Raw genomic sequence first — 16,896 nt, 5'->3', positions numbered from 1 at the left:
AAGGGTTCTCTATAAATTCTAGATACAAGTCCTTTATGATTTGCAAGTACTTTTCTCCCATTCTGTAGATTGTCTTTCCACTTTCTTGGTGGTAGCCAGTAAAGTACAAAATGGTTTTAATTTTATGAATTCCAGTGTATCTATTTTTTCTTTTGTCACATGTGCATTTGATCATATTTAAGAAGGCTTTACCTAACTCAAAGTCATGAAGATTTATTCTTGTATTTTCTTCTATATTATGCTTGTTCTTGAAATTTATATAGATGGAATCATATCGTATGTACCCCTTTGTACCTGGCTTCTTTCATTCTACCCAACATCTATAAGATTCATCCATGTTGATGCATGTGTCAGTAGTTTCTTTGTTTTTATTGCTGAATAGTATCACAGTGAATGAATGTACCACAATTTGATGACTTATTTTTCTGAACATTTGGATTGTACCTGGTTTTGGGCTATTGTGAATAAAGCTGCTATGAACTTTCAACTATATCTTCTTTGTACATATGTTCTCATTTAACTTGCTAGACCACATGGAAATGTATTTTCACTTTGTGAGGAATTATCAAACCGTTCTGAAATGTGTTATACTATTTTATACTTTTAATTTTGATATGAGTTACAATTGCTTCCATGCTGGCCAACATTTGGTATGGTCAGTCTTTAGAATTGTAGCCATTCTAATATGTATGTAGTTTGGTTTTAACTTGCATTTCCCATGATAAGTAAAGATGTTAAACATTTGTCAAGTACTGACTGGCTATTTGATTATCTTTTTTGGAAAGTATCAGTTTACATCTCTTAGTCATTTTTTAAAATGTGGTGTTTGGCTGGCTTCTTAGTTGTTGACCTTAAGGATGGTTCATATATTCTGTATATCTTTTGTCAGATACCTGTATTGAGACTTTTTTTTTTCCTCAGTCTCTGGTCTAGCTTGCCATTTCATTTTTTTAAATAATATCTTTTGAGGAGCACAACTCTTTAATTTTGGTGAAGTCCAGTTTTCTAATCTTTTCTTTTATGGTTACTATTTCTTTATGTCCTGTAAACAAATTTTTACCTACCCCAAAGGTTGTGAAGAGGTTTTCCTATATTTTGTTTTTAGGAGTTTTATAGTTTTGTTACATTTAGGCTTATACACTTGAAATCATTTTTACATATGATATGAGATAAAGCAGGGACAGTATCTTTAAATTGTATAATGTCTTGAGATGTTTTATTTGTAAATGTTCCTCACAGCTTTGTATAATTGGATGTGCTATTTCCATATTCTTGGAAGGTTGTCTGCTTAATCATCTCTAACCCACGAATGCTATGAATTCACTTAATATTCTTGCCCATCCTAGAAGTTGTATTAATAACTCAGCAATCCAAGACTTTTTGATTCTCTAAAAGCCTTCTGTTTAGGCACTTCTTCATCTAGACTTTCATTACACCTCGAACTTAGGTTTAACTTGGGAAGTACCATTTCTTTCTCTGAACTGCATATCTCTGTTGATAGTGATGCAATTTAATTGAGATGTGGCAAGCATTCAGTAAATAAGTGAAGCAAAGAACTAAGATTTAGATTATTTGAGTAAAATTTGTTTCTCTATTCCATCTACAATTCTTAGGACTTAGAATCATATGGAAAATTACTTAGGTAACCTTATTTTTCCATAAAATATATTATGGATTTGCTGAAATAATATGTATTTAAAAACATTATTTAAAGTAAAATATCATCATTAATTCTTTTTTTTATCTTTTTCCTCAGGAACCTTGTTCTAAATTAATTCTTTTTCTCAAGTAAAATTATTTATAGTAATTAGTTGATGCTTACCTTGGCTGTTTGGTATGTTTTTATGTTTTTAGAAATATTTGGGAAATTTTATTTTAATCATTGTTGCCATGAAAATATGTTAAATTTTCCCTCAATAGGGATAGAATTTGTTTGTTCAGTTTATACTGTTGTGTTACTGAATGTGACATACCTGGAATTTGGAATTTTAAAATTTTGGACTTACGATTTTATTTTATTTCGATAGTTAATATACTTTGTATTGAACTAAACGTTCTAAGGGATATAAAGAGGAGTCACATATAAATCTGGCTCTCAAAGGGTGCTTCTAATAATCTGCTAAATAGGATTCAACCTCTATATGTTTCTTTTCTTTCTCAGCTTTTGTATTTTATGAATTAGTATTGTGAGCATTTGTTGTACCCTAAGCAAATGACTTTTCCTGGAAGAATTACTGAAAGTGAGTAGTAGCTCTGTTAAATAGTGATAGAGCCACATTTTCCAAACTTCCTTTATAGCTGGTGCATATGTGAAAGAAATAAAAGACTTAATGTTGTGGTTAGTCATGGATTGGCTCTTGAAAATTATCTTAACCCATCTTTCATCAGATAAGGAGGAGGCCTAATACAGGGTTGCAAGCTCAAAAGTCAACAGGGATTTCATGAGTGAAGAGGTCCCAGTTTAACAGTGTAAGCCCAGTAATAAAAAGCAGCTGTTAGCCGGTCTGAGTTTTAGGGGAAACTGTAGGGATTATGGAAATTGATCAGATTAAAGTCCTGCATTTGAAGGAAGAAGCTCCCACACAGCTGTTTCCTGTTATTACTGTGCAGGAGTGTAGACTGGTTTTATGTTTTTATTTTTCAGGAGAATCTAGAATTATAAATAAGGTATAAATGCATATAAGCAAATACATGAAATCCTCCAATTTTAATGTATTAGTAATAGCTCAGTTTTTTACACAAACACTGCATGGGCCACATAAATACTTTTTGTTTGGGCAGATTAGTTCTGCATGTGTGAAGCAAAATGAAGAAAGAGAAGTGATTTGGTTAATTTTGGGGGCTCTGCCTTACTTTTAAGCTTGGACATATTGTAAACATTTTAGGATTAGTTATTTCGTAGATTTATTGTATCTCTTCCAAGTGTAAGTTCTATTTTCCTGAATCCTACCCATCTACTTTTCTCATCAGATATCCCCCAAATAGAAATTTTAATGGAAATGAAGGGGGATTATAATGGGACTAGTAACTCAAAAATATTTCACTTAATTTGCTTTTCAAATTTTCAAACCACTATGATAGGTGAAAAAATAGCAGTAATTTTATTGATGCCAACCAAAATTTATTTAAATCATGTATATTATTAAAACTGTATTTTAAAAGTGGCTAAATTACAGAGTCAAGCTCTAAGTATCATCACTGCCTCTTCTAATATCACTGTTAGATTAGATCTTGAACAGTTTTTAATTATGTTTTAGATTGTTAGAAACGGATAGTAAATCTTTAAGATCTGTAAATGGGTCAAGAAGAAACAGTGGCTCTTCTCTTGTGTCGAGTTCATCAGCCTCTAGCAACCTCAGTCACCTTGAAGAAGATTCTTGGATTCTTTGGGGAAGAATTGTTAATGAATGGGAAGATGTACGCAAAAAAAAGGAAAAACAAGTTAAGGTATTCATGTTCTTTGTTGACGTTCTTATTCTTATTCCAAAGTGCATCAGGCATAACTTAATAGAGTATTAGAAAAAAAAAAAACCCAAATTCTGACAGCTTTCAAGCTATATATTAAAGGGATCTGCTTTATTTGTTTTCACTTACTTTCCCCCCTAGAAATTTTAATTTGAAGACATCAGTTGTTACAGAGGTCCTGATAATGTAGAAATATATAATATACAGCTGAAAATTATTTACTTATTATAGAGACTTACTTTGTTGCTCAGGTTGGAGTGCAGTGGTGCAATCATAGCTCACTATAACTTCGAATTTATGGGCTCAAGCTGTTCTCCTGCCTCAGGCTCCTGAGTAACTATGACTACAGGTGTGTGCCACCACACCTGGCTAATTTTTTATTTTCACTTTTTTGTAGAGATGGGGTCTTACTTTGTTGCCCAGGCTGGTCTCAAACTCCTGGCCTCAAGCAGTCTTCCTGCCTCGGCCTCCCAAAGTGTTATGAACTACCTTGCCCAGCCTGAAAATTGTTTTAGAAATTAAATTCTCTAATTATATAGGTTCAGAAATGAAGTTGTAATATCCTGAATTCTTGAATTACAGTATTTTACTTTTTTTTTTTTCTTTTTTTTGTCTTCAGTAGCCCTTTGAATGATGGGTACTGTACCATCATTCACAGCTTTGTAGGTTTCAGGTCCATTACCTTAAGAGGCCACACACTGAGGTGAAATGACCATTATTAAGCCTCTGACCAGAACAGGATACACCCAGGGCCCAGTCTTACCCTTGGCTTAAAGGGTTCCCTAGTTTTACTATAAAGCTAGTTTTGTGAGTTACAAATTTGATGAAGTCTTCCACTTCATTCCAACCCCCTAATAAGTCTTCTTTGCTTGCAAGATAGGCTTAAATAATTCATTTAAAAAATTTTATTGTATTTTTAGGAACTTGTCCGTAAAGGGATACCTCATCACTTTAGAGCAATAGTTTGGCAACTTTTATGCAGTGCACAAAGTATGCCGATTAAGGATCAGTATTCAGAACTACTGAAAATGACCTCACCTTGTGAAAAATTGATCCGAAGGGACATTGCTAGAACTTATCCTGAGCACAATTTTTTTAAGGAAAAAGATAGCCTTGGACAGGAGGTTTTATTTAATGTAATGAAGGTAAGTTTCATTTATTTATTTTTATTGTTTTATTTATTCATATTTTGAAATGAAATGAATTCCTGGAAGGTTGAAATCACACATTTTTCACAATAAAGCATGACCTTCCACCACAGTGATCAGTTGCTTTGGCAATAAAATTGGTTTTAGCATTATTTTTGCCTTAATTCTGATGCTACATTACTGTCTAGTGTAGAAGACTTGTTAGAATATTTGCTACATTAGTCAGCATTAGTTGATAGAAATGCGATGGCTTATAAATCACATACCATAGAGGGCTCCTCATAAAAATGGATAATTCACCATCTGTGAAGTTCAGAACCTGGGATGTGGGTTTCTCCTGGCAGATCTGAGTTCCTACAGTCAGCAAATTTTTCTCCTTGCTGTGACCAGCATTGTTTAGAACACTTAGCCCTTGAAAGGTATACCATTGTCATTTTTTCTTCAATATTGCCATTTCTCTTCCCACAGTTACTTTCTCTTTCAGCTGTCTCTGTGAAATACTGATTCTTGTTTAATCATTTCATTTCGCCAGTCCTTTGCCTTAAACCTAGTCTAGTTTTATCTACATCAATATAAATTTTACTTGATGTTTAAGCCCTGTCACCTTCCTGAGTACAAATTCCTTTATTTTATTTTATTATATTGTCTTCAGGAGCTACCAAGTTTGAATTGGGAAATTGTCAAAACAAAATTTCATGTAATAAAACATTTGCTTTTTAAATATGTATAGGATAACATCTATAACAAGCAAGCAAGAGCTTTTCTAAAAAACAAATGGTCAAGGAAGGTGTAACTTACCATGTATTTTGAACAACATTTTTTTACTTTTTAGGCTTATTCTTTAGTGGATCGTGAGGTTGGTTACTGTCAAGGAAGTGCTTTTATAGTTGGATTGTTGCTTATGCAGGTAAGTTAATATAAGTATTAAATGTCCAATGAAATTCTTTAGTAGATTGGAGAGTTTAAAAAGCATCTTTGTTTTTATTAAATATAAGTGGATATTGGGGATTTTTTCTAGGCATAATTCGAAGACAGATATTTAGTTGGCACTTTAAAAGGGCAAATGTGTTAAAATAACATACAATAATATCTTACTGCCAAATGAAATTTTAACTTCATGATGTATACATTTTTACTATAATAGTCTAAAGTTTGTATCTACAGTATTTTAAAATCTTACTTGTCAACATTTAATGAGGAGTAATCTTTTTCTAACCAAGGAGGGAATAATTAAAGTGTTGGTAAGAAAATCTTACTTATATTATATAACATCTTTAGAAGTTTATAGAGAATTTAATTGACCACGGAGCTAAAGGCTTGTTATGCATACCTCACTGCATGCTCTAAAATAGCCACTTTTACCCCTCAAGGATATAACTTTGTTATTGAGTAGTTTTGCAGTGGGTTTGGGTGGGATGTTTTCAGAATTCACGCATAGGATAGTCATAGCTTTGAAGGGAAATGGCATATAGTGTTATCTCCTTGGCTTCGTTGAAATGTTAAGTCCATCTTACTCTTTATTTAGTCTCAGATTTTAGTCCTCAAAAGGAATCATGGAGATGACTTGGTTTGAGTTGTATAGGATGATTTTGCAACTCAGTTCTGCACATGCTGTATGAATTTAGAGTAGATTATTTAACCTCTCTCTGAGCCTTAATAAGATAATACTATCTACTTTCAGATTAGTTGTGATTAGTTCCCTTCAAAGCTATGATTATCCTGCCCCTGAATTCTGAAAACATCCCACCCAAACCCATTGCAAAATTACTCAGTAACAAAGTTATATCCTTGAGGGAGTAAAAGTGGCTGAGTACCACTACTTTAGAGCATACAGTGAGGTATGCATAACAGACCTTTAGCTCCATGATCAATTAAATTCTCTGTAAATTTCTAAAGATGTTGTACAATATAAAAAAGATTTTCTTACCAGCACTGTAATTATTCCTTCCTTGGTTAGAAAAAGATTACTCCTCATTATTGGAGGTTATTTGAGGTAATGTTATGTAGAAGCCTAGCATGGTGTTTGGCACATAGGAGAAATGCAGTGAAAGTTCGTTGACTTGCCCAAGATCACACATCCTGGTAGATAAAAGCAGAGTAGGAATCAGAAACCGTTTCCTGATGCTTTGCTTTCACTTCCCAACTGCTCTGAGTTTTGAAACTCTGTTGCTGTCAGGAATATACACATACCTGTTTTCTGAGTAGAATAAACCTGGTGTCAGACATCTCTGACACCAGGTTTATAATAAAAATAATTTTTACATTGTGTTACAGCATATGTAAGAACACATAAGAAGTGCTCCCAGTGGTTATCGATTTCTAAGTGGAATTATGTTATAAATAATACAATGCAAAACTAGATTTGTTAATGTTAGGGTATAGTTGTTTAACAGAATTACGATTTTTCAGCTTTGTGCAATGGCAGTTTCGTAGCCAATGAGATTTATCCAAGGCGTGATTATTGCTAACTGAAAATTATGCTTTTCCTAATATATAATTGTTTAGTATTGGTAGATCTTCGTTATCGAACTAAGACATCCTTATTATCAGTCTAGTGATTTTTCTGTAGTTCTGTTCCTTTTATTTTCCTGTTAGCTCCACAGTAACTTTTTAGTAGTTGTTTCTCTTGGACATCTGAAGAGCAGTTTTTTCCTGCTTGAGGTCTGAATCTCTCAACAGCTGACCTAGCTTTCTAGAAATCCTTTGGATCCTGTGAATCCTCTAGGAATCACAGTTTCCTTCAAAACAGGGCAAGCAATGGTGGTAGAGATACTAACTTCAATAAGTATTATTACTATCATTGGAGTAATAAATGATATTTTGGTGATTGACTTAGCTGTTGTCAGTGTCAGCAATATACCAACACAACAATGATGATCACTTATGGCCCAGGGCCATAAGGTAGAAAAAGCTCTTTTTGTTTTAAAAGTTTATGATCTTATTCCTTATGCTATATTGTCTCCCATAACTTTACTTTAGAAATGTAACTCAGAGAGTCTGATAAAATTTGTAAAGTTAGTATATATTGTATCAAAATGGTTAAAAGTGCTAGATATGTACTATGTTTTGTGTGTATCTTACTCCTATAAAATTTGGTATATCACCTGCATTAGATCTTTGCAAAAGACACAGATTCTTATCAGCTCAGAGTCACAGTGAAAGTATGTACACCACATTGCTCTAGGACTCAAGTGTCTTGATTTCTTTCTAATGGAAAAGGAATGACTATAAGGCAGCTTGGTATATGCCACTCTGTGTCACATGTTTTCATTTTGCCACCATGGTTTCAGTTTTTTTTGAGAAGGACCTAGTGATACTTTTTCTGTCTTCTTTTCCTCTTTTTTTAAATTACCTCAACTTATTTTTGAAAATGTTGCATTAAAAAATTCTCCCCTAGCTCCCATATCATTGTTATTGCAAAGAGGGAATGAAACTTGTTTTAATATGTTCAAAAGAGAAAAAATTGTTGTAAGACAAAAAGGGAAATTATAATGATGTACTGTGTAATGACATTTTGGTCAACAGTGGACTACATGTGTGATGGTGCGTCCATAAGATTATAATACCCTATTTTACTTTACTTTTTCTATGTTTAGATACACAAATATGTGCCATCACGTGACAGTTGGCCTGCAGAATTAAGTATAGTAACATACTGTACAGGTTTGTAGCCTAGGAGCAATAGGCTGTATAGCATGTAGCCTAGGTGCATATGCATAGTAAGCTATGCAATGTAGGTTTGTGTAGGTGCACTCTATGATGTTTGCACAATGATGAAATCGCCTAAGGATGTATTATGCCTCAGTAATCTCAGTCCCCTTCCATGCTGTGGGAAAGAAAACAACTACCTTAGGGGAGAGCCAGCTTCCAGTGTTGAAGTATTCTTAGGACAGATCCAGATTTCAGCTAAAGGAAGAGAGGAACATTTGGAAAAAAGATTGAGGATACAGGTAGACTATTCCGTTGATGGCAGAATGTGGGTTCCAGAAAATGCTGTGGAAAAGGTTGAGGAAAGGTTGGAAATGGGGTCAGATTAGGGGAACAGTAAAATCATATACGATGAGAGTCCTGGGATTTGGGGCTTCTCGTAGTGACTGAAATAATTCACAGGGGCTGTGGGGCTTGATAGAATTAATAGAGATAGTCTCCAAAGTAGAATTGTGGCCATTTGTGTTGGGAGAAAGGAAGAGCAGGTTTTGCCAAGAGAAACTCTTGGCTCCTGTCCGTGGCTGTGTCAAGGCCAGGGAAAATATCTTGTTATTAGCAGCAGTCTTCAGTAAGAATAAGGCCTGGAGATCCTTTGGGGTGTTCTCTTTTGAAGCACACTGGTATAATGAGAATGAATGAGAATTAATTAGCAGATTTTATTATTTTGAGAAAGATGGCTTAACAATTTGGATAGTTATTTGCCTAAGTATTCTGAATATCTTTGTAGCTCGTTACAGAGCTTTCACATTCATTATCTTCTTTGGTATGATTTCCTAATGATTTACACATAAACGTGAAACTGGTACCTTTAAACCCCAATTTCAGATAATGTGAAAACTTAATTTACGTGTTCTTTTATTGCTTGTGCCACATAATACAATTTTTTGCTCAGAATCCTCAAAAAACCTTCTTTCTTATTTAAGGTAAAAGTCAAAATCCTTACAGTGGCCTCTACAGCCCTCTGCGTTTTGGTTCCCTATTATTTCCCTCCATGGTATAACCTTCACTCATAATATACTAATTTAGTAGTTCTCTATTTGCTGTTTCTTGAGCATGCCAAGTGTGATTCCATTTCAGGGCTTTTGTACTCTTTGGTCTTCGGGAACTGTTCTTTCCTCAGATGCTCCCTTGCTTTCTTCAGGATTCTGCCTAACTGTTACCATATCAGGGGACGTTTCCTGATCTACATCAATAGCTGTGTGTCTTGCCAGCATTCCCTATTACCCTACTTTACTTTATTTCTATAGCATCCATCACCATCTGACATATATATTAGTTGATTTATTCCATGTCTTGTCCGTCTCCCTCCATTAGAAAGTTCAGGTTCCTTGAGAATAGATATTATGTTTATTTTGTTCACCGGTGTATACCCAGAGAGAGAAAAGTATCTGACTATAAATCAGTATTTGTTGGTTGAATTAATGAATGAGGCAAGTTGAGGCAGTTGGTTTCAGATGTTGTAAGATTTGTCCAACTTCTCATTCTTGGTGATAGAATGGGAGACTACTGGAACTTTCTCATTCTTAGCTCATTGCTCTTAACATTGCAACACACAGCCATTCAGTGTTTATGGTTGGGTGGGTGCTTGGTTTAAGTATCATTTGGTTTATTTGCGTTATCATAGAACATTAACCTATGTTGTTATTTTTCTTTCAATGTAGATGCCAGAAGAAGAAGCTTTCTGTGTATTTGTTAAATTAATGCAAGACTATAGACTTCGTGAACTTTTTAAACCAAGTATGGCAGAATTGGGCCTTTGTATGTACCAGTTTGAATGTATGATACAGGTAAATGTGCAGTATTGATCAAAAGACATGTTGCCTTTATATTTTTTCTTATCTTGTTCTGAGTGCCAACTAAGCAAATTTAATGTTAAAAGCATTAAAGTGCTTAAATAAATAAATGTTTTAATTACATGATTGATTTTTGGTTGGTTAACATACAGTTTGACCTACTTTCAAATGAAGTGCTATCTTTAGGTAGATCACAGTCTAGAACTTGACTCCAGTTTTTGTATTCAAACCTCTTAAGCATTTCTGCCAAATGTTCTATAAACCCTTTACCTAAGCACATGAACTTTCTTATTATATCCTATTATTGTTACATAGTCTAAGCTCTTTTACAGGAGCTTTATGATATTATCACACTGACATCAGTCCATTTACTTTGAGACTATCTGTCTCTTTGAGTCCTCACCCCTGCCTTTTTACTTTTATCTTACTTTTTTGCTAGCCCGTAATTTTTTTCCTGTAATGTTTTCTTCTTATGTTGCTAATTAAAGGCAAGTTATCTAGTGACTGTATGAAAGTGGAGAGAATAGGAACAGAATAAAAATCAAGAGAAAAATACCTTTGAAGTATTTTACCTTTCCGGAATTTAATTTTTATATTTTATATATTTAAATAAGTTTGCTATAGTGTAAGCATTTTCATTTATTTAAATTTCAATTTCAATTAAATGAGCAGAATTTTAAAAAGTAGGTTAATGATTCAGCTGGCATGAGAGCCATTTTTATTAGTTTCCTGTCTCTTGGCAGCCTTATAAACTCCTGTTTTTCCATCTGTGGTGGGAGCAAGGGGATATGTAAAATGTTCTTACATTTTATTTTTTAATTGACATACAATAATTGTACATTATGGGGTACATATTTTTTGTTTTTATGTATTTTAAAGAAAAAGCCAGAATAGGTCTTGAGGTTATTTTATTTATTTTTTTCTTCTGAGACACAGTCTAGTTTTGTCACCCAGGCTGAAGTACAGTGACACAATCATGGTTCACTGCTGCCTTGACCTCCTGGGCTGAAGTGATCCTCCTGCCTCAGCCTCCTGTATAATTGAAACTATGGATGTACACCACTGCAGCTGACTAATTTTTTATTATTTTTTAATTTTAATTTTTAAAATTTTTTGTAGAGACAGGGTCTCACTGTGTTGCCCAGATTGGTGTTGAACTTCTGGGCTCAAGTGATCCTCCCATCTCAGCCTCCCAAGGTGCTGGGATTACAGGCATGAGCCACTGTGCCTGGACTTGAGATGATTCTTAACTAACTCTTTTCCTGAAATAGTAAGCTTGTTTTTAGCAGCCTTAAACTCTCTTGGTGTTATATTTTCAATTAATGTATGTCATTTATGACCAGATGCAGTGGCTCATGCCTGTAATCCCAGCACTTTAGGAAGCTGAGGTGAATAGATTGCTTGAGTCCAGGAGTTCGAGACCAGCTTGGGCAACATGGCAAAATCTTGTCTCTACTAAAATTTTTAAAATTAGCTGCACATGGTGGTGTGCACCTGTAGTCCCAGCTGCCTGGGAGGCTGAGATCAGAGGATCACTTGAGCTTGGGAGGCAGAGGTTGCCGTGAGCCAAGATCGTGCCATTGTACCCTAGCCTGGGTGACAGAGTGAGACCCTGTCTCAAAAAAAAAAGTCTCATTTATGTTTTGAATTACTAGAGTTGCTGGAACAGCTGTATTTTGAGTATTTTTCCTATTCTTTAGGAAGGTAAGAATAGGTGATCAGTGGTAGATAGTGCCTGAAAGTATTTTAACATACAGTTTCTTTTCTTTTTAAACTTTTTTTTTTAATATTATAGTTGATAGAAAAGTATAGAAAATATTAGTCACTCATGTATCCAACAGGATTAAACAAATATAAAACTTTTATTTCAGTTTCTTTTTATTAATAAATGTTATATTCAAAATTCAAAACTCACATGTCCAAATGTTTGAATTTCTACATCTTACCTTTTCCATATGATGCTTGAACTAATGTTTGTGTTTGGTATAGGCTAATCTAGTATAAATGTAATGATCTAATTTAAAATGCTCAATTTTACTATGTTTTAACTAATTATTTTCTTCTCTTTAGGAGCATCTTCCAGAGCTCTTTGTACATTTTCAATCTCAGAGTTTTCATACCTCAATGTATGCATCATCCTGGTTTCTGACTATCTTTCTTACAACTTTTCCACTACCAATTGCAACAAGAATATTTGATATCTTTATGTCTGAGGTAAGCTAACGGAGAGACAAGGAGCAGGAGTTGAGCAAAGGGGTCATTGAGTTTGTGAGAGCAGGGCAACGAAGAGAGCAATGAAGGAAAGCCATGAGTCCCATGCAAAAGTGCTTGCATGGATAGTCTCATTTAAACCTTATAATAACCCTATCAGGTAGATACTGTTTTTATTCTATTTATTAGATGATAGATAAGGAAGCTGAGACTTAGAGAAAGGTTAAGTAGCTTGTCTGTGAACACACAATACATTAAGTGATGTTGTAACCAGGATTCAAACATAGGCAGTTTGGAGCCTACACTGTTAATCATACCTCTTTATCACCTTCTAACTGATACAGTGAAAGTTAGTGAGACGTAAAATTTGTCTTACAGTTAATATTGTTGCAATGCATCTGTTATCCAAAGAGAAAAGACATAATAAGCATGTTTATTCTATTCTATGAACACGTTTCAGGTTGTTGTCCTTTTGCCAGCAGCACATAGTAGTAATCCTTTGTTTTCTAGTCTGCAAACTCAATATTAGTTGTTTTTTTTTTTTTTTTTTTTTTTTTTTTGAGACGGAGTTTCACTCATGTTACCCAGGCTGGAGTGCAATGGCGCGATCTCGGCTCACCGCAACCTCCGCCTCCTGGGTTCAGGCAATTCTCCTGCCTCAGCCTCCTGAGTAGCTGGGATTACAGGCACGTGCCACCATGCCCAGCTAATTTTTTGTATTTGTAGTAGAGACGGGGTTTCACCATGTTGACCAGGATGGTCTTGATCTCTTGACCTTGTGATCCACTCGCCTCGCCTCGGCCTCCCAAAGTGCTGGGATTACAGGTTTGAGCCACCGCGCCCGGCCTATTAGTTGTTATTAATTACATCTTGGGAAAATCAATTCGTAGTACCTATCTAAATTAGTTTAGATCAGAGTTGGCCAAGTATGATTCATGTACCAATCAATCAGATGGACAGATTTTTGTGCCAAATCTGTCTTTCCACACCTGTTTTTTATTTGTTTGTTTGTTTTTAAATAAAGTTTTTCCTGGAACACAGCGCTGACCGTATATTTACATGTCAGGTATGTCTGCTTTGGGTTTGTAGTGGCAGAGCTGAGTAATTTTGACAGACAGTGTAGCCCACCAAACCGGAAATATTTGCTCTCTGACTCTTTATAAAAAATGTTTGCCAGCCTCTAGTTTAGATTCCTAAATGTTTACCTTAGTATTATTTGAAATGACTTGTTTTTGTTGATGGAAGAGTGAGATAAATTTGGATTTATTTAATTTGTTTCCTTGTTTCCTCAGGGTTTAGAAATAGTGTTTCGGGTAGGATTAGCACTTCTTCAAATGAATCAGGCAGAACTGATGCAACTTGACATGGAAGGGATGTTACAGGTAAGTTCATAATTTTTTCTTTCTGTTTTTTTGAGATGCAGTCTCACTCTGTAGCCCAGGCTGGAGTGTGGTGGCATGATCTCGGCTCACTGCAACCTCCACCTCCCAGGTGCAAGCGATCCTCCTCCCCCCCACCCCCCGCCTGAACCTCCTGTGTAGTTGGAGTTACAAATGTGTACCACCATGCCTGGCTAATTTTTGTGTTTTTAGTAGAGACAGGGTTTCATCATGTTGGCCAGGCTGGTCTCAAGCTCCTAACCTCAAGTGATCTGCCTGCCTTGGCCTCCCAAAGTGCTGAGATTACAAGCATGAGCCATCATGCACAGTCCATAATTTCTTTAGTGTCTTTGGGTTTCACTATTAACAGCACTAAAGCATTCTTATGTTTTTCTTTTACTGTGTGTTAGCACTTTCAAAAGGTCATTCCACATCAGTTTGATGGAGTCCCAGACAAGTTAATCCAAGCAGCTTACCAAGTCAAATACAACTCAAAAAAAATGAAAAAGTAAGTATTTTATATATTTTTTGGAAATTCAGTGGAAGTGACAAAATATTCTAGTGGTACAGTTTTCCTCCTTAGGTTATAGAACTATATTATTTCCTTTGGTAATATTGGTTTCAATATAACATAAAGCTAACGTTAGAATGTGCTACCTTTAATAGTGGTACATGGGACTAGCATGTACTACCTTTAAAACTTTCCTCCTTTTCCACATTGACTGGAATTAGGAGTCTGGAATGGATATACATATTTAAGGATGCTGTTATTTAAAAAAAAACAAAACAAAACTTTTCTGGTGTGGTCCCATTCATTGACATTCTTTTCCTCTTAGTTTGACCCCAAAGTGTCACTTAAGTTCAAAATTAGCATAACCAGCAAGATAGACATGAGGTATGGATTGAGAACTTAAAAATTTATTTGTTTATTTTAGAGACAGGCTTTGGCTCTGTCAACCAGGCTGGAGTATAGTGGAATGAACGTGGCTCACTGCAGCCTTGAAATCCTGGGCTCAAGTGATTCTCCCCTATCAGCTTCCTGAGTACAGGAGGTATCCTGTTTCTACTAAAGTACAGTTGTACTACAGGTGCACACCACCATGCCTGGCTAATTAAAAAAATTTTTTTGTAGAGACAGGGTCTCACTATGTTGCCCAGACTGATCTGAAACTCCTGGGCTCAAGTGATTCTCCCACCTTAGCCTCCTAAAATGTTGGGATTGCAGGTGTGGCTGCTGCACCTGGCCAAGTGTTGTTTATTGTGCTACTTTCTAATGAAGCTTTTCTTGGTATGTGTGTCATAAAAGTTCAAAATACCACACCTGTAATCCCAGCACTTTGGGAGACCGAGGCAGGTGGATCACGAGGTCAAGAGATCGAGACCATCCTGGTCAACATGGTGAAACCCTGTCTCTACTAAAAATACAAAAAATTAGCTGGGCACGGTAGCGTGTGCCTGTAATCCCAGCTACTCAGGAGGCTGAGGCAGGAGAATTGCCCGAACCCAGGAGGCAGAGGTTGCGGTGAGCCGAGATCGCATCATTGCACTCCAGGCTGGGTAACAAGAGCGAAACGCTGTCTCAAAAAAAAAAAAAAAAAAAAAGTTCAAAATAAACAGCCTTGGTTCATTAGTTTTATTTTTGAATCAGATTAAGAGCGTTAATTAAAATAATAGCTGTTATTTCTCTAGCTTCCGGTACTTAATTCTTAGCCTTAGGTCATAGTTAGCTTTTCTGATACTGTACTTTCTATGGTACAAAATGCTTTAAAATGATAACAATACTTTATGCTAGCAGTTAGCAGTGTCTTTTCTACTGCAATGTGAAATTACGTTAACATATATAACATACTACTCCCATGGGTATTCCTATTGCACAAACTATATTAATGAATTACTTGTGGTGTTTAAATAACCACCATTATGTTGATATGTTTTAAATAACTACCATCATGTGGAGACATCACATAGACCAAAAAGCTGCTGCGCCTTATAACTGATAAGAAGGAATCATCTCGATTTTTTTCACTTGGTAAAACCACATTGAAATCACACTAGCCAGGTAGAGAATTTATTTTACTTCAAAAGTCTGATAGAGAATGAGATTTCCCAACCTTCTTGGTAACTAAGTCTCCTTTTAGATCTTGTCATATGCACAATCCATTTCTGAAATTTCAGTTATCCTGTTTACTTATCAGACTTCTGGCCCCCTGGTTCTTTCACTTTCTTATTTATGCTCTCCGCATTCTGCTTTATCAAGATCTCTAGACTGACGTGTAAAAGCCTTCTGATATGAACAACTGTACTTCCTCTGCCCTTTTGTATCCTGTATTCATGTAGCCAAGTGTTACTGCATAGTTACTGAGATTGCTGACAGTAAATTACGTTTCCAGTGGCCCTCCATGTGTATTTATATTGGCTGTCATTAATTATCTCATTCCTCACAGTGATTACTTCAAACCTTACCGTTCTTCCCAGCTCTCATCCCCTTTTTACCATATTTAACTCTCAGCAGATTACCTTATTCTTAATTCGGCCATCATTTTCGGACTTCCTGAACTTGCTGTCTTCCAGCTTGTAGACTTAGCTATGTTTTTTTTTTTCTCTTTTTGTAATACAATGTTTTATTCCTTTATAATGCTACTTCAGAATAAGTGATGTTATTCATTCCCATCTCTTCCAGGTCCTTGCTCCATTAATTATTCCGTCTGTCCTCTATCTTCAACCTCTCTCTTTCTGTTGTTTCATTTTCTTCAATCTTGAGTTCTGACTTAGAAACAACCTTCCTCAACATAGCATTTCATTTTTCTTTTATGAAGCTTAGCTATGAAGGAAAGAATAGATTTTACTCATAGCTACGGCTCACATTCTGTTTGCTTTTTTCTCCTGGGAAAATTTTCAAACATTCAGAAAAATAGAATAATAAGTATCCATTGCTTATTGTCTGTATTTAATGATTGTTAATGTTTTGTCATATTTATTTTCTTACAAAATATTTCAAAGTAAAGCTCAGAAATTGTGACATTTCACTATTTAATATATCAGTATTCATGTCCATAAAGTCATTTGCTTCCTTTACCACATCATTTTTGCCACTTAACAATAATTCCATAATATTGCCTAATAGTCAGTGTGTGTTCACATTTCCTCAGTTGTGTCAAAAATGTCTTTGGCATTGATTGCATTGTATTCAGT

General features: G+C 35.2%; 1 protein-coding gene and 1 pseudogene across 10 annotated transcripts in view; both read left to right on the top strand.

The window, feature by feature from the left end:
• Positions 1-16,896, top strand: part of EVI5 (ecotropic viral integration site 5) — a 237,267-nt gene that overhangs the window by 75,893 nt on the left and 144,478 nt on the right. For 9 of the 10 annotated variants that reach the window (XM_032247902.1, XM_032247900.1, XM_032247896.1 and 6 more), the window contains 7 exons: positions 3,258-3,447; positions 4,386-4,610; positions 5,446-5,520; positions 9,983-10,108; positions 12,185-12,328; positions 13,618-13,707; positions 14,115-14,212. In XM_032247902.1, coding sequence (XP_032103793.1) covers positions 3,258-3,447; positions 4,386-4,610; positions 5,446-5,520; positions 9,983-10,108; positions 12,185-12,328; positions 13,618-13,707; positions 14,115-14,212 — 948 coding nt within the window. The remainder of the gene's footprint in view (positions 1-3,257; positions 3,448-4,385; positions 4,611-5,445; positions 5,521-9,982; positions 10,109-12,184; positions 12,329-13,617; positions 13,708-14,114; positions 14,213-16,896) is intronic. The other variant, XM_032247905.1, reaches the window with a different exon arrangement.
• LOC116530057 lies at positions 7,021-7,142 on the top strand (annotated as a pseudogene).

The sequence above is a fragment of the Sapajus apella genome, unplaced genomic scaffold (genome assembly GCF_009761245.1).
Source record: "Sapajus apella isolate SASKATOON/1434 unplaced genomic scaffold, GSC_monkey_1.0 scaffold64, whole genome shotgun sequence".
In the NCBI taxonomy this organism is placed as follows: Eukaryota; Metazoa; Chordata; class Mammalia; order Primates; family Cebidae; genus Sapajus; species Sapajus apella.
This window is presented reverse-complemented; position numbering and strand designations above follow the sequence as displayed.